The following is a 26,156-nucleotide window of genomic DNA, read 5'->3' as shown; positions in this document are numbered from 1 at the left end:
TATGGGAACTGTAACCCCTGTCACGTTGGGGCCACTGATGAGCTACCACATGTAACTGTGGTCAAGATACCTACAAAGTGAACTTTCTTTCTGTACAATTGGGAGTCTCCTTAAATGAGAAGGATCTAGGGGTTTTTGTAGATAACAAGTTGTCTAATTCTGGGCAGTGTCATTCTTTGGCTACTAAAGCAAATAAAGTTCTGTCTTGCATAAAAAAGGGCATTAACTCAAGGGATGAAAACATAATTATGCCTCTTTATAGGTCCCTGGTGAGGCCTTATCTGGAGTATGCAGTGCAGTTTTGGACTCCAGTCCTTAAAAGGGATATAAATGAGCTGGAGAGAGTGCAGAGACGTGCAACTGAATTGGTTAGAGGGATGGAAGACTTAAATTATGAGGGAAGACTGTCAAGGTTGGGGTTGTTTTCTCTGGAAAAAAGGCGCTTGCGAGGGGACATGATTACACTTTACAAGTACATTAGAGGACATTATAGACAAATAGCAGGGGACCTTTTTACCCATAAAGTGGATCACCGTACCAGAGGCCACCCCTTTAGACTAGAAGAAAAGAACTTTCATTTGAAGCAACGTAGGGGGTTCTTCACAGTCAGGACAGTGAGGTTGTGGAATGCACTGCCGGGTGATGTTGTGATGGCTGATTCTTTTAATGCCTTTAAGAATGGCTTGGATGATTTCTTGGACAAGCATAATATCAAAGGCTATTGTTATACTAAAATCTACAATTAGCTCTGTATGCGCATATATGAACTGGGTTTCATTTGGAGGGGTTAAACTTGATGGCCTTTGGGGTTTTTTTTTTTCAACCCAACTTAACCTAACTATTTTACTAGACTTTTTTGGAAGTATGAAGAGCAGCAACATACCTATGAAACCCTACATATAAATTTCACACATAGGGGTCATTGAGATGACTTGACTTTGTTAAATTCAGTTGCAGGAAAGAATAATATCCATCCTCTCACATGTATTATATGAAGAAAGCGAGTGGGTGCTGAAAATGTGGAGATATTAATATAACACAAATAGCAAAAAGTGAGCATTGTAACAATTTTATTTAACAATTTAGTACATTGATTTTAAGTTCCCAAAACACTTCCAAGAAGTGTATTTGGGAGGCAGTGTTCCGACTAAACGTTTCAGCATAATTGGATTTTCATGAAATGGCACAAGAATATTAACTGACAGTTTCGCTCGACACTAGCACTAAGAACAAAATCACGTGTATGCTCTTTTATTCTCATGATAGTGTTAACAAGTAGAAAAAGTAGTTATAAAAAGTGATGGAAAATTAAATACTGTTCAAATAATTCAAAATATATTGGAAAAATCATGACTACTTTTATATACCGGTATGCAAATTTCTGTGTTCCAAATAGTGCATTACTGAATCACTTAAATACATTATATTAATAAACTTACAAAATGAAATAAATATTCTATTCCAGAGACAATATCCACAAATCTATCCAACAGACATATAATGGCAGATTTGTGTTTTATGAATAAATCCCATACATTTACATACATTCACCATATAGTGTATGGTTGCAGTCATGCCTCAATCTAGATTATTGGATTTCAAGTTACATCTGATTTATAAAATGGATCACATTACTGGAAAACAAGTCGAGACTTTGTGCTTGTCATGGCTCAGATTCACATACAAAGCCACTGCAATGTGTACTCATCAGTCCTGATAAAGAGGACTTGGTAATTCCTAGCAATAGTAAATGCATTGTCATTGTACAGGCCAAGTCATCTAGTATATTGGGTGAATACCACAGTCTGGTAGTCTTTTTCCAATATTCCTACCACTGTTTACTTTGCAAAAAAGCTTCTTTTATATATTATTCCTGGTCTTGGAAGCGTTGGAATTGTTTGTTACCAACCATGTGCTCTCCAATGGGTGACACTTGTTTTTCACCAATGTGTTCTTGCTACTCATTCTAATGGTATATATTCCATTTATATAGGCCAGTTCCTGACTGCCCACTGATTCTTTTCTAAGAGGGTTATTTAAAATGAGCTAATCTGAAAAACTTTCATACATATATATATTTTTTAGCTGCCCCTGTACATAATAAAAAGTTCAGGTCTCGGGTTGGATATTTTGCAATAAGTAAAGTCGTTGAGAGGGTTACACCTTTCATTCTAAACTATTTGCCAGCTTGAATCAGTTCTGGCCTGTGCTTTGGTACAATGCAGTTTAACCCCTATATGTAATAAAAGGCACTAAGTTTGCCCAGGTGCTGTAACCCATAACAACCAATAAGATGATTGCGTTTCAACAGTTGACCAGTAAATGCTACCTGCTGATTGGTTGCTTTGGGTTACTGCTCCTGGGCAAACTTAGTGCCTTTTATTTCATAACCCCATTTTAATATTGATCGTGTTCATCATTTTTACACATAAAAGTTTACAGTCCTTCATTATATATATATTTTTTTTTACAAATCATTTTTTAAAGTTAAAAATAAATAGAAAACGATGATAGCTTCACTGTATTATAAAAGTGCAATTATGTTTGCTGCGGGTGATGCTGTTTTGTCCAAATACTTTAATACCAAATACTGATTGCATAAGTATATATTAATATAATAACGTGCAGCTTTCTGTATGTTGTTGAACTACAGCACAACAAATAGCTAGCTAAAGATACAAGAAGTAGATTAATATATAAGGCACACCTGGGGGTTGCAAATCACACGAAAATGTGGAGAATAACTATAATGACCATAAATTCCATATAAGCAATCATGAGTATAAAGACTCTATCTCAGCTCTGTAGTATAGCTTACACACCAAGCTCATACTATTTGAAAAGAACAATGGTAACTGACTATACAGTAATGTATTGTAGCTTTTAAATGAATAATATACTTGATCGCTGTATGATAGTTAATTATTTAGAAACTCAAATCAAAGGGATTTACCTTATTGTGTTTTTTATACCTCTAAAAGTAAATATTTTAGCATGATTTATACCATTATTACAGGCCATAACAGCCTATTACTGCATTCATGTAGTTGGGGGAGGAGCCAAACCAGTATATAATTACAGCAATGTTTATTCCCCAGGGAAAGGAGCCAGTACGTATGGGAATAAAATATCAAGGTGTAACAAACAAAATGCTAGGTCATGTGCATACCTACAGATGAACAGAGGAAGGATACGTTATCCATATGATGGCCTATACCTCAGCCACCTTATCTTTCAGTAGGAATAAAGAACAAGAGAAAATCTACACTCCTCTTTTTTTCTAGTTTAAATTCTATAGTACTTCCAGTTTTCTAATAATAACATAAATATTCCTAAACCCTTTGGGATTAGCAAGTAACAGATGAACCCTACAGAGAATACAGAGAAAATCTTTACCACGTCTCAACCTTTTTTTCATGTAAAAGCTGAGCAAATTAGTCGATAACCAACTGCACTTCAGGCAAGGTCAGATTTGAACTCAACCTATTGAATGACATGACCGTATGGCTGTATTAGGCAAAGAGAAATGGTTACACTGAGAACATAAAATGTCTTTTAAGCTGTATATTCCATGATTAGAGTCTTGTTTCCTGGACCTCCTCTTCTGTTTCTTCTTGTAAGGCAGAAATTTGGGGTCTGGATTTTCGTTTGCTCGAATTTCTACGATGTAATGGGAATAGTTTCAAGCGATCAGAATGACTTATGGCTTGTTTGAAGAAACTCTTCTCATTCATAAGCTTTTGAATAGAATCATACTGTCGTACTGTATTGTCTTCAATCACCTGAACAAACGATACATTTGTTACCAAATGAAAATGTTCTTATCGTTATCCATGTCACGTTGAGATGAACTAAAATAATGCAGTCAAAGAACAAACATCTCCAGAGCAACAGCTATGAAACGCCAGCAAATTTACTGAACATGCAAATTCAATACAAAAAGTAATAGGTTTTTGGCATTTAAGTTAATTGCCGGCCACACAAGTGGCTTCAGGCATTTGTGTCCAGGAGAAAATTAGCCAGTAGAGAAATATCTGTTCCATTAGTGAGTGAACAAGATTTTTACAGTACATGATTAATCTAAATAGTTTGTGAACTGAACGGACTAACATTTTGCACTTCACATTCATGTAGTTTCATATTTCACAAAGATTCAATTCTGTATTCGTGATTATATGTGCACAGGTCAAAAATGATTTCTATATTGCATGATCTTAATGAAATAGGTCAGTATGGCTCCCTGTTCAGTGTGATTTAGTCTAGAGATGCACCAAATCCACTATTTTAGGATTCAACTGAATCCCCAATCCTTTGTGAAAGATTCGGCGAATACTGAACCGAATCGGAACCCTAATTTGCATACGTAAATTAGGGGGGGTAGGGGGAGAGAAAGTTAAAAAAAATGTTTGTGTGACTAAAAGCCGTGATTTTTTTGGATTCGGATTCAGTTTGGCCAGGCACTTGGATTCGTCCGATTCCTACTAAAAAAGGCAGAATCTTGGCTAAATCCTGAACAGAATCCTGGATTCGTTGCATCCCTAATTACAAATGCAGGCGTATACCATCTGCTAATAAGATATCTATATAAGGATATTACTTACATTTAAAATGAATGGAAATGGTTTTATTATAATGGCAGATTTTGCAGTTAATAATGTTACACAGTTGGGCAGAAACAATCCAATGTCATAAATGTATCTGATGATTCCATTCTGGCTATAGAAAGACTTCATTAGAGTAAGAGTAATTCCACATATAGTGCTTACCAGAAAGCGCTGGCATTCCAACATTGCCTCTAGTCTGTGTTCTGACAAAATTACTGTGCAATCTGCAAATGCATGTTTCAGTGTTTTCCTAATTATTTGGAAGGTTCTGAAAGGCAAGATGACTATATTTAGAGCACAGTTTATTTAAAGACACACAATAATTTCCTGTTTCTTTTCCTTTGTAAAACATGCATCCAAACTCACATTGGATCCAAATGTGCACTAGGCTCATCGAGTAGTAAGATTTTGGCTTTGCTGAGAACAGACCTGGCCAAACATACGAGTTGCTTGTGGCCGTGGCTAAGAACACAACCCCCATCCAGAAGCACAAAATCCAATTGTCCTGGAAACTGATCAATTATCAACTTTAAACCAACCTGAAAAAAAAAATATTGTACTATTATTATTGCTATAATTATTATTCTCTAAAGTCTGGGGGTTATAGAATACCGTTTTTCACCAAATATGGAAAAAACATTCTACACAGATTCCTAATTTGGATTTTATAGTGTCACACCTTGGTCATCAGAATAAGCAGAGGGTGAGGAAGTAATCCAATAGGATGATACTTTGGAGAAGTATGCTGTACATGCAATAAAGAGACAAGACACCATAGCTTGAGTGGAGGAAGGCCGCAGCATTTACTGAAAGTTTTAAGAGCAAATTCATTAATGCAAAATAAATGAATATGACCACATAAATGCATATGTCTGTATTTATGGCTATGGTCTCAGTCCATTTAATATACTACCTAACAGACCTTTTGTAAAAAGGCTCAGTCTTATCCAATTCCTATCCATGAGCTCTTTGGTTAAAACTCAAATTCACCACCATGCTGCAACAATATTTTTTTTAAATAATGAAAGGATATATAACATATTTTGGGAGGGGGGGTGGGGGATTCAAATGAGCAAGCTATCCAGTCGCCAGAAGTAGAGGTATCTGCTCTGTCACCCCTTCATGCCCTGGGATAACCTTGCCCTTTGACATCATAAACCTAGCAAAAACAGTTTACCATTGTAACGAATGTCCTTACAACATTAACCAATGCAGTGCCAGCAACCCTCTCATGCAGGCCCTGGGGAAAATTCATTCCCCTGTACCTGGCAGATAGGTAGTTAATAAAAAAAAATTAAAAAATTGTATAGCAGCAATCAAAAACATGAAACTAGTAAATGAGGAACAAATTGCTTCTTGTGCAAAGTCTAATTCCAAAAACCTTTCATGTATATAAACTGTAAAAAGATGTGAGTGTGGCTCCATTAAGGAATGGCAATATTTTGGTTATAAGGAACTCTAAAAAAGCAAATAAGCAAACGAAAAACACTTTCTGCACATGTATTGGACCTCCTTATTCTAATATGAATAGATGATCTTGTATCATTGGAAGGACCTACAGGTGAAGAAGTCATCTGAGAGTTTATTGTATCATCCCCTTATATATATTTTACAAAATAATGATATCCTCCCTTAAGCGCTTCTTCTCCAGGGTGAACAACCTCATTTTAACCAACCTTTACTCATAACTAAGACCTTTTATATATTTTTTTTAACTTCATTGCTCTTCTTAATATCCTTTTTAAGCACTGAAGACCAAAACTGCTATTCTAAGTGAGGTTTATCAGACTCAGGGTTCTTGGGAACAAAGTAAGATGTCACCACAATGCTGTACCCCAGGTCAGAAGTACTGACCTGGGGTAAAAGCTTCATGATTAGATTCACCCCCCTGTTAATCCCTTTTTATATTTGGACTGTACTACTGTGTTAATTCAACATCTGTGCCACAACCTTGCCACTTAATAGCTGTATAAATGACGCACAGTCAGTGTCTCTCATTGTTATGTGTTTATCTTTTCCTAGGTATTTTAACAATACTGTTCCTTGTCACTGCTGGAAATTCTGTAATCCTTACACGAACCCTCATTGTACACATACAGAAGGTCAATGAGTTGTTACCTCTTCTGTGACTTTCAAGAGTTCCTCATCACTCCATTTTCCATAGGGGTCAAGATTTTTTCGAATGGACCCAGAAAATATGAATACTTTCTAAAGAGAGAAGAAAATAGCACAGGAATTTTCAGCCCATCCAGAAAAAAATTGATATAGTATGAATTATTATAGAAATGTGTTAATTAAAATACTTCCTTACAATATAGCAGCTTGGAATGAGCTAACGTTTACTAAACAAACATAACGACACTCACTTCCTCATTCATATGAAAGAAGGTCATTGTTAAGTAGACTGGTCACTAATTACATGTTTCATTCATTACCTGCCTTGCATCATTATTAGGCGAATATCAATTCTTTAGAACAATAGCCATCATCATTTCTGATCTGGTTATATTGTTAACTCAAGGCTTGACAGTTAATTACGCCCCAATAACGTATGTCAAATATATTTTTAGAAAACTGGGTATACTGTAAGAAATCTTGTTAAAGTGATATGAAGGACAAAAAATTGCTATGGTTAAGAAAGTGGACTGCTACAGCTTGAAAAAGAACCTTTTGTACTTGAAACTAGGGATGTACTGAATCCAGTATTCGGTTTGGGATTCAGCCAGGATTTGGACTTTTTGCCACACGAACAAAGTCGTTAAACATTTTTAACAGTGTACTATGCACAAGGCCATTTAACCATTCCTTGCCCTAATTTGCATATAAAAATGAAAGACCAGTTCCATCTTTTTTTAATATTCAGGAAACATGCACTTTTGGTGGCTCCAAAGGTTATTATTTGGGGGGTGGTGAAATAAAGAAATGGCAATACACAGCCATGTCTAATTGGATAATTTATCAATGCTTCAACTCAAATTTTTACAGGAATTTAAATTGTCTTGCACTAAAACACATGAATTTATGGTTTAAAGAAATGCAAATGTTCGATATTTATTAAGCGTTAGAAATTCAAGCTTAATTGTAAAACTTCAGCATCTGCGTGTGACTTTCTGTAGAAATCATTGGGACCTGTCCTAGGCAACATTTTGTGATTCAAGTTTTTAAAATTTTTTGAGAGCTTTAGACCCATTGAAAGTGATAAGTACAATTCAAATTCGATGCATTGTATTATTATATTTGTAATGAGCAGCATATAGTCCCAAAAACAACATTTCAAGTAGGGGATGCACCAAATCCACTGTTTTGGAATTTGGCGGAATGGAATCCAAACTTTAATTCTTATATGCAAATTAGGGCAAGGAATGGTTAAATGGCCTTGTGCATAATAAACTGTTAAAAATGTTTAACGTCTTTTTGTTCATGTGACAAAATGCATCTGCCTGTGACTTTCTGTAGAAATCAGTGGGACCTGTCGTAGGCAAAATTTTGTGATTCGAGTTTTTTGAGAGCTTGTAGACCCATTGAAAGTGATTTACTGAGTTTGATTAACTCATTAATGTGTCCCTTTGTTTTATTTATGGATCTATTTCTGTGCAAAGCTATGTTATGTACAAATATACCAGTCATTATACCAGCCAAGTACTAGAGTATGGTTATTAATAAGAATAAAAATCTGTTCTTTAAAAAATAATTGACAATGCAGTAAGTTAAAGTTCAGCACCAAAGTTGTATCAATTACGATGCAAGTGCTAGCTATCTATAAATACAGTGAATTCCTACCAATCTAAAAACATAATTTTATCACTAATTAGCGAATATTATGCACCAGCATTTATTTTGTTGAGAAGATACAGCATCAGTTGACTGTGAATGTTTTTAATTGTTGTAAATTCTGTAACACTGAAATCACACATTTTCAATATTTGCAAATTAATGATAAAATTCAGTATATTTATTGACCAATTCCTTGTACTTCTTATTTAATTTAACTATGGTGTTGAACTATAACTCAAAAAGGGTTTGCACATTTATTTTAAAAGAAGACATTTTTATTCTTATTAATAACCATACTCTAGTACTTGGCTGGTATAATGCCTGGTATATTTGTACATAACATAGCTTTGCACAGAAATAGATCCGTAAATAAAACAAAGGGACACATTAATGAAATAAACTTTATTTTTTACATAACCAGAATGAAGATCAGGCATAACAATGTATTATAAATTGAGAAAGGGCTGTTAGTTTAGCTACAGTACATTAGCAGTATCAGAGAAGTCTTCCAGCTCTTCCTCCCAATGCTGCTGTGATCTGGAATGAACCAGAACGAGCAATCAGTGGCACATGAGGAGAAAAAAAAAAAAGCTGCTGGTGCACACAATGGCCCCTCCTCCCTGCTATGTCACAGCATGCAAATGATCTCTCTGACTAGTCAGACAGATAAGGAGAGCTCAGTAAGCTAATGGGTGGGGCTTCACTCTGCACCAGGAAGAAGGGGAAACAAGTTGCTGATAACACAGGAACCAGAGCAGACTGGCAGCAGGGACTAAGGTACATTTATCTGGGGGGCTGTTTAGAGTAAATTTATAGATAGAAAACAAAACGTTTACTTCTCCTTTAATAGTAGGGCTGCAGCTTCCGCAAATCACTTAGGTTTCCTTATCCTCTTCTAACCCATTTGGCACACCTCCCTCAAGAATAAACTTTGGCTGTTGGCTACTGAGCATGCTCAGTTCTTGTCAACTCAGATTACTAAACACGTCCTCAGTCTAGCAGCTAATGAAGACACAGCATTGTTGGTTCCCACAGAAACTCTGTTCTAACTGCCAGCTCCTATTTTTCCTCCGAACCTCCTCTCTTGAGCACAAATTAACCATCACAGTGCTCAATCCAAGTAGGACTTTTTATCAAAGTAAATTATGCCTGTGTAAGCCTGCATTCGTTATTTCATGAACTTTACAGCACACGTGCTGTTTGCTGACAGCACGTGTCTTTTATATATGTTAGAGAAATGTAGGGTTTACATGGCCTAACTTTTATATATGGTAGAGAAATGTAGGGTTTACATGGCCATAGCATGTTAGGAGAAAATGGGAGCACTCATCGGACCTCGCCACACGTCTTGCTACAACGTATTGCCAAGGCCCCAGAAAACATTATCCAATCAAAGTAACATCTATTGCACCAGCGGTGCTCCGTTCAATGTATGTCGCTTTAACATGTCCTTTAATTCTAGTTAGTGTACAGATGGCAGTGTTGGATAGGGTAAGTCCCCAAGGAGAATTATGCTGTAGAGCCTGAGGTCTACCACTTATAAAGGCTACTAAGAAGCATTAGAAAGGTTAGGTAGTGGTAGTTTTGATTTGCTGAGATTGCTGTAGTTGGTGAGAGTTGGGTATAGGTTAATTAGTTGAGCAGCTGAGCTTCAGTGAGAAGGGAAAAAGGAACCAGTGTCCCAGCAGTACCTTGTCCAGACAGGTACCCAGAGGAAGAGGACTAGGTTAGATTGGCCCCATTGCTCCTAACAAGACTCAAGGAGGAGGCAGGGAAGGTAGGCAACTGGCTGGGGCCCAACTTGGGATACCAAGTACTGGTGGTGTGGAAACTCCTGTTTATTTGCTTCAAAGTGTTTACAACAAGCTCCAGTACTGTGACAGTGGTGTACGTAAGATTCGATAAAGCAATAGAGGGAGCCACTAGACACCATGTTATACCCTGATGATTGAAAATTGATCATTTGAACAATCCACTGCTATGGTTTCCAAACTTCACTTCATATATATAACAGGACCCCATGGAATTTTAAATTTTAAAATGCATGTGACTAGTGATGGGCGAATTTGCGCCGTTTCGCTTCGCCAAAAAATTTGCGAATTTCGTGCGAAATTTGTGAAATGGCGAAAAATTCGCGAAACGGTGCAAATTTTCGCGGGCGTTTCGCGAATTAATTCGCGCCTGGCGAATAAATTCGCCCATCACTAAATGTGACAGCTTGTTACGGTGAAAGATATAAATAAACACAAAAAATACTATAAAAAATAAAAAGCTGCCCACCCTTTCATTGTTTTTTTGTGGAGTTCCAAAACTGCTTTTTCACTTAAAGATAAGTTCATATGACTTTTCTGTAACTAAACGTTGGTGCATAGCATTTTATGTTGTGTAACGTTCCTTCTCTCTGCCAAAAAACTATTGACATTACATTTTCTATTGTATGACTATGCCAACTAATTCTTATAATTCAGCAAATATATAAAAGGTACAGTAAACAAAATGTCACTTTTTTAATTATTTTGTTTTAGTAGAAAATGAAAGCTTGGAGTTCACCAGGGTTGGTCGTATCAGTGGGCTACAAGGATTTCCATGGAATAAACTGCTAAAATGATCAGATGCAAATACTCAGGGGAAAATGTTTGTCATGTATTATAGAATATGAACACCACTCAATAATACCCAATAAAGTATGACAGCACAGTTTATTGCCTTGGCATAATATTTCACTAGCGGTGAGTAGCCTTGACTGAAAATTTTCTGTATACTATACAATATATTAATGCTCCTTGGCTAACACTCAGCAGAGAGTGTTTGGTATGCAAAGAGGATTTGTGCATATAATAAACAATGCTGATAATTAACAATCTATTGACGCTAATGCATGTTTATGATTTACAAAAAAATCATTTGATAATGAACTAGATGCACCATCACTCAAAAGACTGTCCTTAAACGGCACAAGGATCATTTACAATGGCCCATGCCATGTCCAACGTGCAGAAAAGAGGCTGCAATCAGACTTTTTTTTTTGCACTTGATTGTGCTTTTAATCAAATCCGGCCTGCATTAGACTGTGCTTGAGTCTCCCCTCAATCCACCTACCTTGCTCTTCATGCTGAGGCAAGGCAGGAGTGGCAGGACATTGCACTCGGGGGGTGAGTGCCTTCCCAAATGAACACTAAGGGAAGCAAGAGCTCTTGAATTTGCACACCTTGGGGTCATAAATGACCCCTCATATGTTTCAAAGTGGACTTTCTTACCTGTGGAATCACTCCAAATGCCTTTCTCCATTTCTGAAGTGGAATGGTCTGCCAGGATACCCCATCAATCTGAATGTCTCCTTGGGTTGATAATAATCTCAAAAAGGCAGACAACAGGGTGCTTTTGCCTGAACCAGTTCTGCCTAATAAGCCAACCTGGAATGTCAGACATGAAACAAGTATGCATATTAAGAAGAGTAAATTACTAAAGGGGTCATTCTCCCTTGAATTCATTTTACTATGATGCAGTGATATTGCAAGACAATTTGCAGTTGGTCCTCATTTTTTATGGTTAGCTTTTTGTTTAGCAGCTATCTGGTTGCTAGGGTCTAAATTACCATAGCAAGCAGGCAGTGAGAGACTGGAATATGAATAGAGGAGGGCCTGCATAGAAAGTTAAGGAATAAGGGTAACAATAACAATTATAGCCTCACAGAGCAATAGTTTTTGACTGCCAAGGTCAGTGACCCCAATCTGAAAGCTGGAAAGAGGCAGAAGAGGAAGGCGAACATTTCAAGAACTATAAATAATGAATAAATAATAAATAAAATGTAAACCAATTGCAAAATGGCTACGAATAGGGCATTATCTAACATGCTATAACATACATAACATACATACTTTTTTTACTATTCAATATTATTCTTACCCTTTGTCCAGGGCTTAATGAGAAGGAGATATTTTCTAACACAGTGTTTCCTCCATCTATATAATTTGCAGAAAGGTTTTTCACTGTCATCTGACCTCCAGATGGCCAGACTTGAGTTTTCTTGATGTAATCATTCTCATATATCAGGACCTCTGAAAGTTGCTCCTCTTTGTTTTTATTTTCATTTATCAACTCTTCTACTGGAAGATCAATGAACCGAAAAATTCTGCTGACAGAACGCATCTAAAATACAACAAAGTTTATATATATTGCATGGTAAGTCATATTAACATTTCTTCCTCTCAAGCAATTGTTCTTTCTAGTAGAGTAGAGTTTAGTTCTATTGTTAACTGTCAAATAACTATAATATTAGTTATTGCATTCCAACTCTGTATTCAAGGGTCAAACAATTATAACTAGAAAATGCATTAGTCTGCGTTTTCAAGCAATAATTACCTGACCCACAAGTGCACCAGGCAATTGCCATAGGAATGAATGGGGGGAGGTGATTTTTGTTATTTGTTTTGTCACTGACCGAGTGGAAAAAAGTTGGGTAAAAAAAAGACACAGAATAGCCCCATGTCCCATTACCCTTAATTACCCTTAGGGGGTTATTTACTAAACTCAATGCAAAAATCACGAAAATTTGTGATTTTTTTTTAATAAAATCCGACTTTTAAAAAATCATGAATTTTTTGGAATTTATTAAACCCAGAGGATGGAAAAGTCTGAATCTGAAAACCCGGCATCTTAGACCTGTCGAGGTTGCATATAAGTCGATGGGAGAAGTCACAATGATTTTTTGATGTGCGCTGGATTTCGGGCATGTGGCCGAAGTTTTCAGAGTTTTCGGGTGAAAATTATGAAAAAATCGTGAAAATCGGATGAAAAAGTCAGAAAACAAAAATGTTATAATAAATAAGAGTAAAAAACCTGAGCAGATTTGATCGGAGTTTGTAGCAGAAAATATTGAGATAAATTCGGAGTTTGATAAATAACCCCCTTAATGTGTAAGAATCTACTCGTACGGATTATAGTTTTATAGTTTTAACGTATTATAATTTACTGAGAGAGAAGCGATTAGCATGTGGATAGTGCCATTTTCACATACAGTACAACAGCAGAAAGTTGTATGTGTTTTTAATGGCCAGTTTTTCAATAGGGCCTCATCAGAACTGCAACAAAGTCTGCCCTGCATATAATGCATCACGATTTGAAACCAAATAAATTTTAAATGGAGCAGCTCCCAGATACTGCAGATCCTATATTTAGATTATAACATTTTCTCAGAAATGGTGATACAACCCCTTTAAAAGTAGGTCTAAATAACAACTAAAATACATGCAAGTCTGAAATTCTGGCTGTGTAATTTAATCAGATCTAACATAAGCTACTTTACAACACCAATCATTTTGGCATTCTCATTAATAACTATATTGTTAATTGGGTTACTGCAGAGTATGGAATGTCCTCTGTTTATTATTAGATACTCATTAAAGCTATCAGAAACTGTGCTATTTTATTATAGCCCTTGGTCACAATTGGGAATATTCCTAACACTAAAATATAATAAATAAACAATAGGAATATGTATATATAATTATGATATACTTAAAGTGAATCACAATAATAAACACTGATTGTTAGTAAGGGTCACTATTTTTAGAAAAGTAACCTTCTGATCTGTCCATGCAACATTACCAGAGAGCACACATCACGGCATATGCCAATGAGAAGGCTGGAAACATAGAATATAAATGACTGACATGCCATTATTTCATGTCAGTGATGTTGATTTTTTAAAGGATTAAATGGAACATATACATTTTACCAGAAACGTACCAAGCTGTCCACATCAATGCTAGCGTTTACAGCCCACTGTAATGTGTTCATGATATTCATTGCCAATGTTAAAACAATTCCAACTTTTTCTTCCCCAGCACCTAAAAATAAAAACATCAGGTGTAGTATTTGCTGGTTTGCTTAAAAATACCATTTTTTTCTAAAAATGTTTTCATGCAATAGACCTAAATATATGTGTAAAAAGTGTTAAATTCATTTTAGGAAGCAAAAGCTCTGCTGTTGAAAGCCTGGCATTTATGGAATGTTGGCACAAGTCTGGATAGAGCTGTGCAATTCATTAACTGGCTAAATTATCATTATAATCATCTAGTGCTTAGTGGCCATGCTGGACCTCCTTGGTGGCCCCTTGCTTCCTCTTCAGTGGGACACAACATGTGTATTCACATTTTCAGCAGACCACTATATATGCATGTCCATTAACACCGTATTATCACAACTTGCCCTTGATATTATATATATTTTTAATAGTCCTTGAACTATCAAAATACAAAATATGCAAAACGCGAATCTCTAATATCACAGATGACAAAGAAATATTGCAACTTTTGTAAACAAAAAAAATTGATTTATTTATAACCAGAGAGGTATTTCAAATTTGTTTCAAATTTATATATATAAAAACAATGCATTAAGAGAACAGTGTATAAAGTATCTGATGTCCTTGAACTATTAAAATACAAAATACATGAAATATGAATCTCTAATGTCACAGATGAAAAAGAACTATAGCAACTTTTGTAAATAAAAAAATTATACATATAAATACTGTATATATTAATTTAATTATATAACCCACAACATTTCACAACTCTATTTATATATATAAAAAAAATATTGTACAGGTATTAAGGGACAGCATTTAATCAAGTACCTGAAGTTGCAATGGAGATGAATGAAACAGCGATGAAGAATATCACAAAAATCATTTCTATTGTCATTTGGAACCAGCGTAGGGTAGAGAGATAGAGAAACCAGTTTGCAGTATGTAAATTCAGTGCTTTGTGAAAAAGGGTTTCAAAATATGGCTGTCTCCCAAAGGCTCTTAATGTCCATAAACCTTTTAAACTTGTTATGAGGTGAGCAAAAATTGGACTGCGGGCTGGTATTAAAAAGGAAAACAGTTATATTTACATACTGGACAGTGTCTGAAATTGTAATGTAATATCTAGAAACTCATTATCCATTAAAACTCCTATTAAAACTCATATATATATATATATATATATATATATATATATATATATATATATATATATATATATAGGGGGTTATTTAGCAAATCCAAATTTATCTCAATATTGGCTGGCTGCTACAAACTCCGATCTAACCCGCTCGGGTTTTTTACGCTTATTTATTATTAATTTTTCCCGAAAATTACCTTTGCGAGAAAAGCTCCGATTTTCAAATTTTTTTTGTGAATTTTCCCCAAAAAGAATTTTCACCGAAAGCTCCGAAAACATTGTGAAATTGCCCGAAACCCCCGGCACAACCAAAAATCAATGGGACTGTTCCCATGGACTATTATGCAACCTCAACAGGTTTGAGATGCCGTGTTTTTATATTCTAGCTTTTTAGACCTCTTAGTTTAATAAATTCTGAAAAATTCGTGATTTTTTTTTTTTTTTTTTTTTCAAATATATGTTTATTTGTAATACAAGAAAAAAGCAAAGAAAAGGAAAAAAAAGGGAGAGAAAAAAAAAAAAAGGAAAACCCAATACTAACATTACAGTGCAGTGTTAACATGTACGATCATACAAAAGTTACATACATTATGAGACCGTTTCTAATAATAGCACATTGTTACTCACAACTGAAATAGATGGGTTCCAAAGAAGAATAGAAGAGGGGAAGGGGCGCAGGCTTCACTAGTAGCGTACTTTAATATCCTTTCTTGAAACCATACAATAAAAATACACTTGCATTCAGAGTACGAGTTGCTTGTATTCCCTTTCACCTTTGAATAAGAACCAAGTCATCCACTGGGCAGAATAGACTCTCAATTGTTTTTCAGTACGTGCGGAGCGTTCCTCAAATTGCTGAATCTCGTCTACTTTCGCTAGCCAGTCCCTGATCGTGGGCACACGTTGCATGTTCCAACGTCCAGGGACTAACAGTTTAGCAGCATTCAACAAATGAGGAAGTGCTGAATTGGTAAAATTTATTCTATCTTCGGGGGACATGTGGAATAATAAAGAATATGAGGGGTCATTAAGGTCCCTCCCATTAGCTATGTGCGAGCATATTTGGAGAACACGTTTCCAGTATTGTTCAATCATAGGACAAGTCCAAAAAATATGTAACAAAGTGCCCTCCCCATCTCGACATCTCCAGCATGTGCGTGTTGCAGACGGAAAGAGTTTATGTAGCCTAGAAGGTGTATAGTACCAATTTGTTAGGATTTTATAATTTAACTCTTGTAGTCTGCTACATCTAGAACTTCTCGACAAGGTGCGTATCATATCTAAAGTTTCATTTTCTGATAACACGATGTTGAGTTCTCTGGTCCATGTTTTTATAAATTTCAACTCTTCTATCTTGCCTGCCCCTATAAGATCTTTATATATGGACGAGAGAGTATGCTTGGGAGTGGAAGAGCTGGTGCATAACTTTTCAAAATCAGTCAATGGTCTAATAAAGGCTTTATCTCCTCCCAAAAAGTTGTAAAAATGACTGAGTTGGCCATATTGAAGATGCATGAGAGGGGTGAAAGTCCGTCGCTGCACAAGTACGTCTTTAGATATCATTTTACCTCCATCTAGCAAATGTATAAATTGTAGATGGTCATCCACCAGCCAGAGTTTATATTGGCCCTTATCCATTGCCGGGGGAAAGGCCGGGTTATTTGTTATAGGAATTAAAGGGGATGGGTACTGGGTTATATTTAACGATGGTGGGAGGCTATCCCAGATCTCTAAAGTGTTGTTCAAGAGGGGGTGTTTCTTGGTCAAGAGTCTCCTATTAATTCTATCAATCCATGGGAGATGTAGAAGATGCGTCGCTATCGCCTGTTGTTCAATTTCAACCCATAATTTATTATCTAGATGATGCGACCAATCTAGTATTCTACTCAATACTGCCGCCTTGTAGTATTTATGCAAGTCAGGTAATGCCATACCCCCAAGGTGCTTAGGCCTAGTCAGGATGTTTTTACTTATTCTAGGGGTGATTTTTTTTAAGCCTATTATAACACACAAAAAAAAAAAAAAAATCACGAATTTTTCGGATTTCGGGGAATTTCGGGTATTCGGAGCTTAGTAAACAACCCCCATAATAATAAGCATTTATTTCTTAAAAATATGTATACACAATCAACACAAGTCCAATTTACATGTTTATTTTGATCTTGCCTGCTATTAAAACACAGCACAGCAGTTTGCTTGAGGAATAACCCCATAACAATTAACTGAACACTAGCTTTGTACAACATTCCTGGAGTTTCCAGCTGCCACATGGAGGAGAATTCTCTGCATTAGAGGTTTATTTAATTAGGATTTGTGCATCCACTGACAGTTTGCTGTGTTGATGTACATTTAAGTGAATTAAGTTTGGTGGACTATGAATGGGTTTTCAGGCATCCAAATACAGGGCAACCCAATTCCTCCAATAATTATTCCTAATTATCAGCCCCATAACTTAGGCTGTGTAAATGACAAAGAATAAAAATTACATTTGCTTACTTTTATAATAATGCTCTGTCACTACATTAGTATATAAATTATACATTGCACAGTGCAAAAGCACCTTTCCTAGCTTAAAATAAACCCTGCCTCTCAAGAGCCACTCTCAAGCAAAACTCTGTGGAGCTCCATGGAATGCCAGCCTGCAGCATGCAACTTGTAGCTGTTGTCTAAGTGGCAGACCAGGGCAGGCACTGTTACTTGCACATCAGTCATGATACATAGGAGGGTTTACAGGCACAAGGAGTGTATTGAGCCCTGTTCTTAATACCGATCAAGGAAATTATTTAGTACAGGGCTCCATTGTGCCACTGACATAGCACTTGGCACAATACACTCCTGCACAATGGTGTAAAGTGCTTAGCATTTAGTACACTAAGGCCCACAATGTTCCCCAATGCAATCTAATTATTGTACCTAACACTTTATAAATTAGCTCTTTTAATAGAATATAGTTGTTGAGCTGTCACCCAAAGTTTGCTGAATGTATCTCACCTTCAGACTCTAATTGTTTAAGTTGCTGAGATGTGTGAAGAAAGTATGATCTCAAGAGAATAAAAGCAACAATTACAGGAACTGTAGCCAGGAAAATGTAAGGTTCAAGTAATGAAACCACTGTTATTGCTCCAATCACAATAAGAACAAGCTGTAAGGTAAAAAAAAAATATATCACAGGCACAGGAAAATAATACTGTACACACAACTATAACATAAGATATGATAATTAGTATAGAACACCTAAAATGTGGAAAGAATGACTGCCTGAGTGAGGATTTGAAGTTTAGAAAGGGGGGAAATTCACTAGCTGTTATCAGGCTTGTAAACATGAGAACTATTTAACTAATAAGGGAAGCTAAAGATAAGGGCCTATGATAACCAGAAACCAGAGGGATGAGAAATTATTGTTTCTAGGGCCACAAAAACAAAATGACTGATTCTCCCTTTGTAAGTATGAAGAGACAACTAATACCATATCTAGGAATACCTTAGCATAGCTTTACACCTTAAATTAATTGCTATCACTCACCCCAAGACAAAGCTATACTAAAGGTGCATCCAAATGAAAGCAGGCTGTACATTATATTTCCTAATTATTAGGTGTGCCGGGTACTTTTTATTAGGACAGTTTTAGTTACAACATAATACATAATATGACATTAAAGACTGCCTTAAAATAATGAAAAATGCATTGGAAGGCACAAGGTGCCTTTAATGAAAAACAAATCAAGTAACCATGTTTTCAGTTAGGAGAATGGCAGGTACAGGTGCAGGGGCCCAGTTTAAATTTTGCATCCAGAGCTTTAGTTACATTACTGTTAGCATACCTGAGTTAAGTCAAATATTGACAGAGGTAGAATGTCATCCAATATAGCTGTATCCTTTGAAAATCTGTTAAGTATCCGACCTGTACAGAAATCCAGATAACAATAAGATCTTATTTACATGATTCATGTTAATCCATTCCCATTTTTTTTAATACATTCGCATTGGCCACACAATTATTGTAACACCAATACTGTATAAATAATAGTAGTGAAATTAAATGGCAACTTTCACTTTTTTTCAAGATGCCCTCAGACACAGAAATATTGGTCAGTGTATTGAAATTGTTTAACTCTTATTTTCTTTACCCTAGCTTCTGTGAAAGTTTTACCCGCACTGATAACACTTTTACCCTTGAATAAGCCTACAATCCTTTTAAACACTTCCCATAACAATCCTGTAGTGCTATAATTGCTTTACAAGTAGTTTGAAGGGGGCATGTCTATCCATTCAAAACTGAGTGGTCTCTTAGTCCCTGTAGCCCAACAAAAATTAAACTGAAGCCCTAAGCATGACAGCACATACTATAATATATGACTGGGTAAGCATTCCCCTTTAAGTAGAATTAAGCAAGAAAATATTAGTATGTTGGCATTTTATGAAATTAACACAAATCTAAACTGAGGCCATGGACATGTATAAAAACTACTAAAAGTAAAGAAAAGACTAAATGGTGATTAATGGATAAAGGGTTTCTAGCCAAAGAGGGCTGTAACATGAGGTTTAATAGAAGAGACAACTAATTTTGCTTTCCTTTAAGGTGGTCGTGTTTGGGCCAGCCAGGTACTTTAACCAACCGGTCCACAGGCCAAGAGGACAGATAACTTTAAGGGGCCACATACTACATAGTTGTATTTTTATTTGTCCAAGTTGTGTCCCTCTAAACCCAATGATAACCCTCTAAACCACTGTTAAATGAAAAAAAGTAATAAAGCAAAGCAATAACTGCACAAGCAATGCATTTAAGAAATAAAAAAGAATCAATGGATTTAGGAAATTAAAAACAAGCAATGCATTTAAGAAATTAAAAACAAGCAAAAAACTGGAAGATCTAAACACTTGCATTAAGAAAACAAGAAATTATGTGTACAGACAGCGACCCTACACTTAGAAGTTTCTAGTAGTAAAGATACCGTAGTAAAGTTTGATTCCCTGGTAGAAAGAGCCACAGAAGGAACCACATCAGCTTATTAAATGGCATAACATTCATGTCAGCTACACATACAAACTAACTTACCAGCTCTCATTGTATTGAAGGTTGACATTGGGGCATGTAGAATAGCATGCAACATTTTCTTGTGTAACACTTTGGAAACTGATATAAGACTGTGTACCAGAGGCAAACCTCTGAATATTCCCAGAGCCAGTAAGGAGTCAGCCACTCCGACGTAAATGTAAAACACATAGTAAAAACTAGTGTGTGTTACAATAACAGAAAGGGTGTCCGATATTTCAGATCCATTCCCATTACTGGTCGTGTTGCTAACAGGAGCATTACTGAAGAAAAAGAAGAAAATGTTTCACATAGCGGCAGAAGGGGGGCAATTGGGTCATTTTCATCAGTTTGAGAACAAAACTATCAATGTCTTATGAGGTTAGTGTTACTTTAAAAAAATCTCAAACTAAAATACCAGTTGGTATACATGAAAGAACATTTATAACACTCGCAGAAATAAATCAAGCCATGTTGATGAAAGAAAATGGAAAATATAAATGACTCTGCGAGATATAAGAAAAGCATATAAAAGCATAAATTTCAAACCCTGCGCTAATTTGATGTTATAGTTTTGTATTTAGGAAAATGTATTTAAAAAGTCTTGTTGTTAATAGGAAGAAACCTACTCACCTCTTAAGAACCCAGAGCCCAGCTGATGAAGCAACTACCTGTGAACAAAAGCAAGCAACAAAACTTACAATATTAGATGCATAATTCAGTAGTATTTTTTTCCCTGTTTAGTGATGATCTTTAGACACACTCATTATATAACACTTAGGAGCAAATGTGAATTTAAAAAAAATCTACAGTTTGCTGCAATTTGTGCAAATCACAAACATGTAAATCAGAACTCTAACTAATACATTTGCCCCTTAGTACTTCTTATATCTATTTATTATATATGGTGAGCAATTAGTTCCAATGGTTCCTATGGCAAGCTGCAATGTTCCTGGTCAGTGGTAGCTACACAGACCCATTGTGAGAGTATTTCCTATTGAGTACGCAGGGAAGCAACTTTGGCGTTAAAGGATGATCACAATAACCTTGCAGCAAAGACATCTCCTTAAGTGTATTTGCTCTCTCAGCTCATAGAAAACTTTCAAAATTGTTGGGAGTATTTAAATTTTTTGTCACATTTAACACCATGTCATGTAACTGTGTCTAACTGACACATGACAACAAATTTCTAGTCATTGGTGTTGATGTAGACATTGTAGACACTGACTGTGGGACCTATTAGTAGAGTTCTTAGAGCTGTAGAAGACATCTCAAGTGATATACTATGATTATGTCATTAATTTCATTTTGGCCAACATGGGCTTGGTTAATATAGGTTAACCAAGCATTTTGTTACTCAATCAGATGGTCTGGAAAAGAACAAAATGTTTATGAAAAAATCCCTCTTTTTAATGTTATCAATATAGCTATTGGCTAACTCTCCAAAGAGATTAATCTAAGATTAATGATTAAACAATATAATTGGAAATATATCATACATTGTCTAAATAGTAAGATAAGGCTTGACAATTAGCCTCAAGATTTTCAAAAATCAGAAATATGTTCTTTAACTTACCTCAGCTAAAAATATCACTATGCAAAATACAAGAATAAAAATGAAATTTTTGTGAGCTGTAAGAAATCTTAGATACGTGTTCCATGTGGTGGTTGTTGATGGGCTGTCTGTATCATCCAGGAAACATTCCTGCAATGTGAGAGAAAAAGCCTGTTAGAACCAATGTCAAGGCCAACTGCACATTAATGTGGATGAAAATACGTGCATTCCTTGACAAGGAACTTATTTACATGTAAAGGAGTTTAGTAGTGCACCGAATACCTGTGCCTCTTCTATAATCCCCTTAAAATGGGGTAGAGCAGGTGGCTATAGTTTACAACTATTACGTTTAATAGCAATTATCTGTCCTGACTGGGAGATGCACCATGACAGTAATGAATGGAGGGCAGAAGAACTACTGTGAGGTATGTGGGATAAGGTACGTTTTTATCCTAAATACAGGTTGGCATTCTCTTCCTTCTTTCTCACCTCGAGATTATAGACCTAAAGTGGTCCTAGAATTAAGAAGAAGGTTTTAAAGACATATGAATGAGAAAATGTACAAATTTAGGGAGGATGTTTTTAAAAAATGAACATTTAACTTTTTTTTATTTTTGTCAGTCACTTGGAGGTATGGTGGTCTGAAACCCAATGTTCAGGCTTATCATGTACACTTTTATATTATTCATACTATAAAAAAATGATTTCCCTTTGCCTTTTATTTGTGCCCCACTTCAGTTTACTATGTCCTTACTGCATAGGATCTGCTCCTGACATCAGGGGCGCATTTTATCAACAGTGCAATCAACATCCTTATTAAGAATTAAATTCTTAAAACTAATGACAGTGAACCCTTTCACATGTTATTTTTTCACAACATATTCAAGTTTACCTTCAAATCTTCTTCATTAATATCTTCACTAACTTCTAAAATACTGTCTTGTGAAAGTCGTCTATTATATATATCCACTTCAAATGATGAGTTGGAATAAGAGCTTACAGACATTTTACGAACAGATGTTTTTCTTGTTGCAAAGGCATTGGAACCTTGTGAAATGGAGGTGCGAGTCATTAGATTTAACACAGACTGTCTCCTGCGGCCTTGAAATGTAGGACCTGTATTAAAAATGTTGCTTCTTGGCAAGCTGGCTTCTCCTTGTTCGGATTCAGGAACTAAGGAGAGTTTTCGTTCTCCTTGCACTGCCGGCACATCTTCCTCTTCTATTCCACTCATCTGTGGCTGACTTTTCTGCATGACAGAAAATTTTCTGCTTGATTTTCGAGGATTAATAATAGAGTTCTTTCTTTTTTCACTGAAATCCGCAACCTGCTTAAATGACTTATTTTTTACTTCATTTCTAACCCCTGTTGGATCACTATCAATGGAGCATCGTCTCAGGGTTTCAGTTATTATAGAGTTTCTTCTTTCTGCATTGAAGTGATCAAATCCAATCAGATGAGAGCTGAATTCAGGACGCTGATCTTGAAGTTCAGAAAATGTTCCATAGAAATAACAGCTTCCTTCGTGCAAAATAAGCACTTTGTCAGCTTTTTTAAGCTGTTCGACTTTAGATGTAACTAAAATCCTTGTTTTATTGGCCATTAGCTTGCAAACACAACTAAAATGAAAAATAAACAATCATTACCCTTTATTGGCTTAACAGTAAGAGGCCAGATAAAACAAATATGAAATATCATTTGGATATTTGCCTCTGTGCAGTTTTGTTTGCAAGGTACAGTACAATATTTAATCAATGATAAGGTAAAACTAACTCTGATACTGTATGTCTCAGTTGAAAGGTAAAAATCAATAGCTGAATATAATTAAGCACAGTCCTTGGAAATAAATAAGTTACTGTATATATACTGGCTACATGGTCTTTAATCTTATGATTTGCTTCTGCTGTTCTTTTTGTATTTACATAAAGTACATACTGAGAAAATACCACAGAAATCTTTCCCAAGTCTGCACAAAATAAATGTTCTCTATATAAAAATGTCACTTAAATATAAAAATGAAGCGAGATTATTTTCCCCCATTTTTATGTTAAATATGGAACTTACATCTACCACTGTAATATCCCCACCCACCTTCAGCTTTTAGTTGCATTTAATAACTGAATCATTTCTGTGCAGAGGTATATTTGTTAAGGATGGTTCTTCTTCTCACAGCAAGTACTGGCTAATAAAGACTTTAGTATTTTTTTCTTTATGAAAAGCCTGTGCTCAGCATTTGAAATTACTTTGCACTGTTTATTTATTCTGTGCCACCCAATCCTTTTTAACCACCAAATCAATATGCAGCACTTCTAATTCAATTAACCATAAAACAAATGAATCCCGTTTACATAAGCTTGCAGAATCGATTATTTTCCTTGAAATATTTATACCGGTTTATATTACACTACAAAAGAGCTGATTACATACCTTTCAAATATTTCTTTTTCTGTAAACAAGTCTAAATAACTGAATGGAGAATCCAGCAAGTAGAGGTCAGCATCTTTGTACACAGCTCTAGACAGGAAAAACAATGCTGTTGCAGTTAGGAGGGCATGAAACTAATAGGAAATGGGACATTTTACTGTGTGCTAGTTTGACTCCCTAGACATTTAATTTATCTTATTTCTAAATCCATTTTATTTGATCTATTATGGTGGCAACTAACTCCATTCACTGGAAGAATGTTCAACTTAAAATTAGCAGTATTTAAAGTCTTTCAATGAAAGACCTAGGAGTATTCAAACATGCAAATTGACTGCTAAGTTTTATGTTGGTAAATGGAGGCTTATGAAGTTCTGGCATAGCCATGGAACCTACTTATCAGACAAACTGGCTCCTTTGTAGGCATGTTTCCTATTTTGGTCAATCATTTAATTAATAGAAAGGCTGAGCATAATATACTCACATTTTACTAATTTTAGTTAAGTAAGTCATGAGATACCAATGACATCATTAAGCGTAAACAACAATTATAATTAGTATTAATAATTATTCCTTATAATAAAGTACCATTTATGAGGATATATATATATGTATATATAGTATTGCAGTAAAAATCACAGCAAATGGTTTACCTTGCAAGTGAAATCCTTGCACGCTGTCCTCCACTTAATGTTATTCCCCCTTCCCCTAGCACAGTATTATCTTTTTCTGGGAATTTTGAGATGTCCTGCGGAAACAAACAGTATAAGCCGCTGATGCAAAGTCTGCACTATTTTAATAGTGCACAATGAAGTGGTCTTCAACCAAAAGGAAAAGTGTAAAGTGATATATTACTTTTCCATTTATATGTTTCCAAGAAATATCCACAGTTATCTAATAAAATACATAGACCATATCTATAAACATAAAAAAAAACCTCTAGTCTAAATAATAATAGTTAATTCTGGCATGGTTTCAAAATGATGATGAACTTTGATGCTTAGATTTACCACCAATAATAATTGACTTTTATTTTACAAACTAGAATGGTGAAAAAGTTTACTACAATTATATGGTAGAATCAGCCATGCTGTTATGTATATAATTAATAATTAAACAATTAAATAATTTAATTTTTTTAAGTTGGCTAACAATAGGCTGGAATTAATTAGAAGGGTAATACATTATCAAGTTTATAAGGAGGCCTTTTTATTAAACCTCAAATTTTCTGGTCAAGTTTGTCCCCTTTAATTTTTAGAGAAAAAAAAATATTTTTTGCGATTTATTATGCTCCAATACTGCTAAACATTCAAATCCAAAATACTCCAGCTAAATCCTGTCAAAATCATGTAGAAGTCAATGGCAGATGGTCCCTTTAACAATTGGAACATATTTTTTAACATTCAGGATTCTCGATAGTTTCAGGCTGTCTGCGTTGGTTTTCATTCGATAATCCGATAAATTTGCTGTCGACAAGTCAAATTTTCAGAGGGTCAATTTCGAAAAAGTCACACAATTCAAATTTACGCACAATTTTGTTGCAATGTTTTTTTTTGCACCGACTTTTTCAAGAAGAATTATTGGTAAATTAAGGGGATATGGGTTTGGGAGTTTGGTCTATTTTTTTTATTTTTTTTTAGAATGGGAAAAAGTTGAGTTTTAGTAAAAAAGATTTGTCTTCCCGATATTGAAATACAAAGTTCTTTTTTTAAAACTGAATATCATTCCACAATATTTTACTAGCTTTGGCACTAGAACAAAGGGACTGATTGTTGATTACAATGAATACTTCAAGATCTTTCTTTGGCTGCCAATTTCAA

The 26,156-nt window shown here is 35.3% G+C and overlaps 1 protein-coding gene across 2 annotated transcripts in view; it reads right to left on the bottom strand.

The window, feature by feature from the left end:
- Positions 1–1,053: 1,053 nt before the first annotated feature.
- Positions 1,054–26,156, bottom strand: part of cftr.L (cystic fibrosis transmembrane conductance regulator L homeolog) — a 74,234-nt gene continuing 49,131 nt past the window's right edge. For both annotated transcript variants that reach the window (XM_018252561.2, XM_018252562.2), the window contains 16 exons: positions 24,990–25,084; positions 24,343–24,429; positions 22,808–23,534; positions 21,937–22,065; positions 20,994–21,031; positions 20,385–20,644; positions 19,150–19,229; positions 18,320–18,470; positions 15,019–15,246; positions 14,127–14,227; positions 12,285–12,527; positions 11,636–11,791; positions 6,723–6,812; positions 4,971–5,143; positions 4,767–4,872; positions 1,054–3,782 (listed from right to left, as the gene is read on the bottom strand). In XM_018252561.2, coding sequence (XP_018108050.1) covers positions 3,576–3,782; positions 4,767–4,872; positions 4,971–5,143; positions 6,723–6,812; positions 11,636–11,791; positions 12,285–12,527; positions 14,127–14,227; positions 15,019–15,246; positions 18,320–18,470; positions 19,150–19,229; positions 20,385–20,644; positions 20,994–21,031; positions 21,937–22,065; positions 22,808–23,534; positions 24,343–24,429; positions 24,990–25,084 — 2,871 coding nt within the window. In that variant the 3' untranslated portion in view covers positions 1,054–3,575. The remainder of the gene's footprint in view (positions 3,783–4,766; positions 4,873–4,970; positions 5,144–6,722; positions 6,813–11,635; positions 11,792–12,284; positions 12,528–14,126; positions 14,228–15,018; positions 15,247–18,319; positions 18,471–19,149; positions 19,230–20,384; positions 20,645–20,993; positions 21,032–21,936; positions 22,066–22,807; positions 23,535–24,342; positions 24,430–24,989; positions 25,085–26,156) is intronic.

The sequence above is a fragment of the Xenopus laevis genome, chromosome 3L, assembly GCF_017654675.1.
Source record: "Xenopus laevis strain J_2021 chromosome 3L, Xenopus_laevis_v10.1, whole genome shotgun sequence".
Classification (NCBI taxonomy): domain Eukaryota; kingdom Metazoa; phylum Chordata; class Amphibia; order Anura; family Pipidae; genus Xenopus; species Xenopus laevis.
Note: the sequence above shows the minus strand (reverse complement) of the source record. Positions and strands in the feature narration are given on the sequence as shown.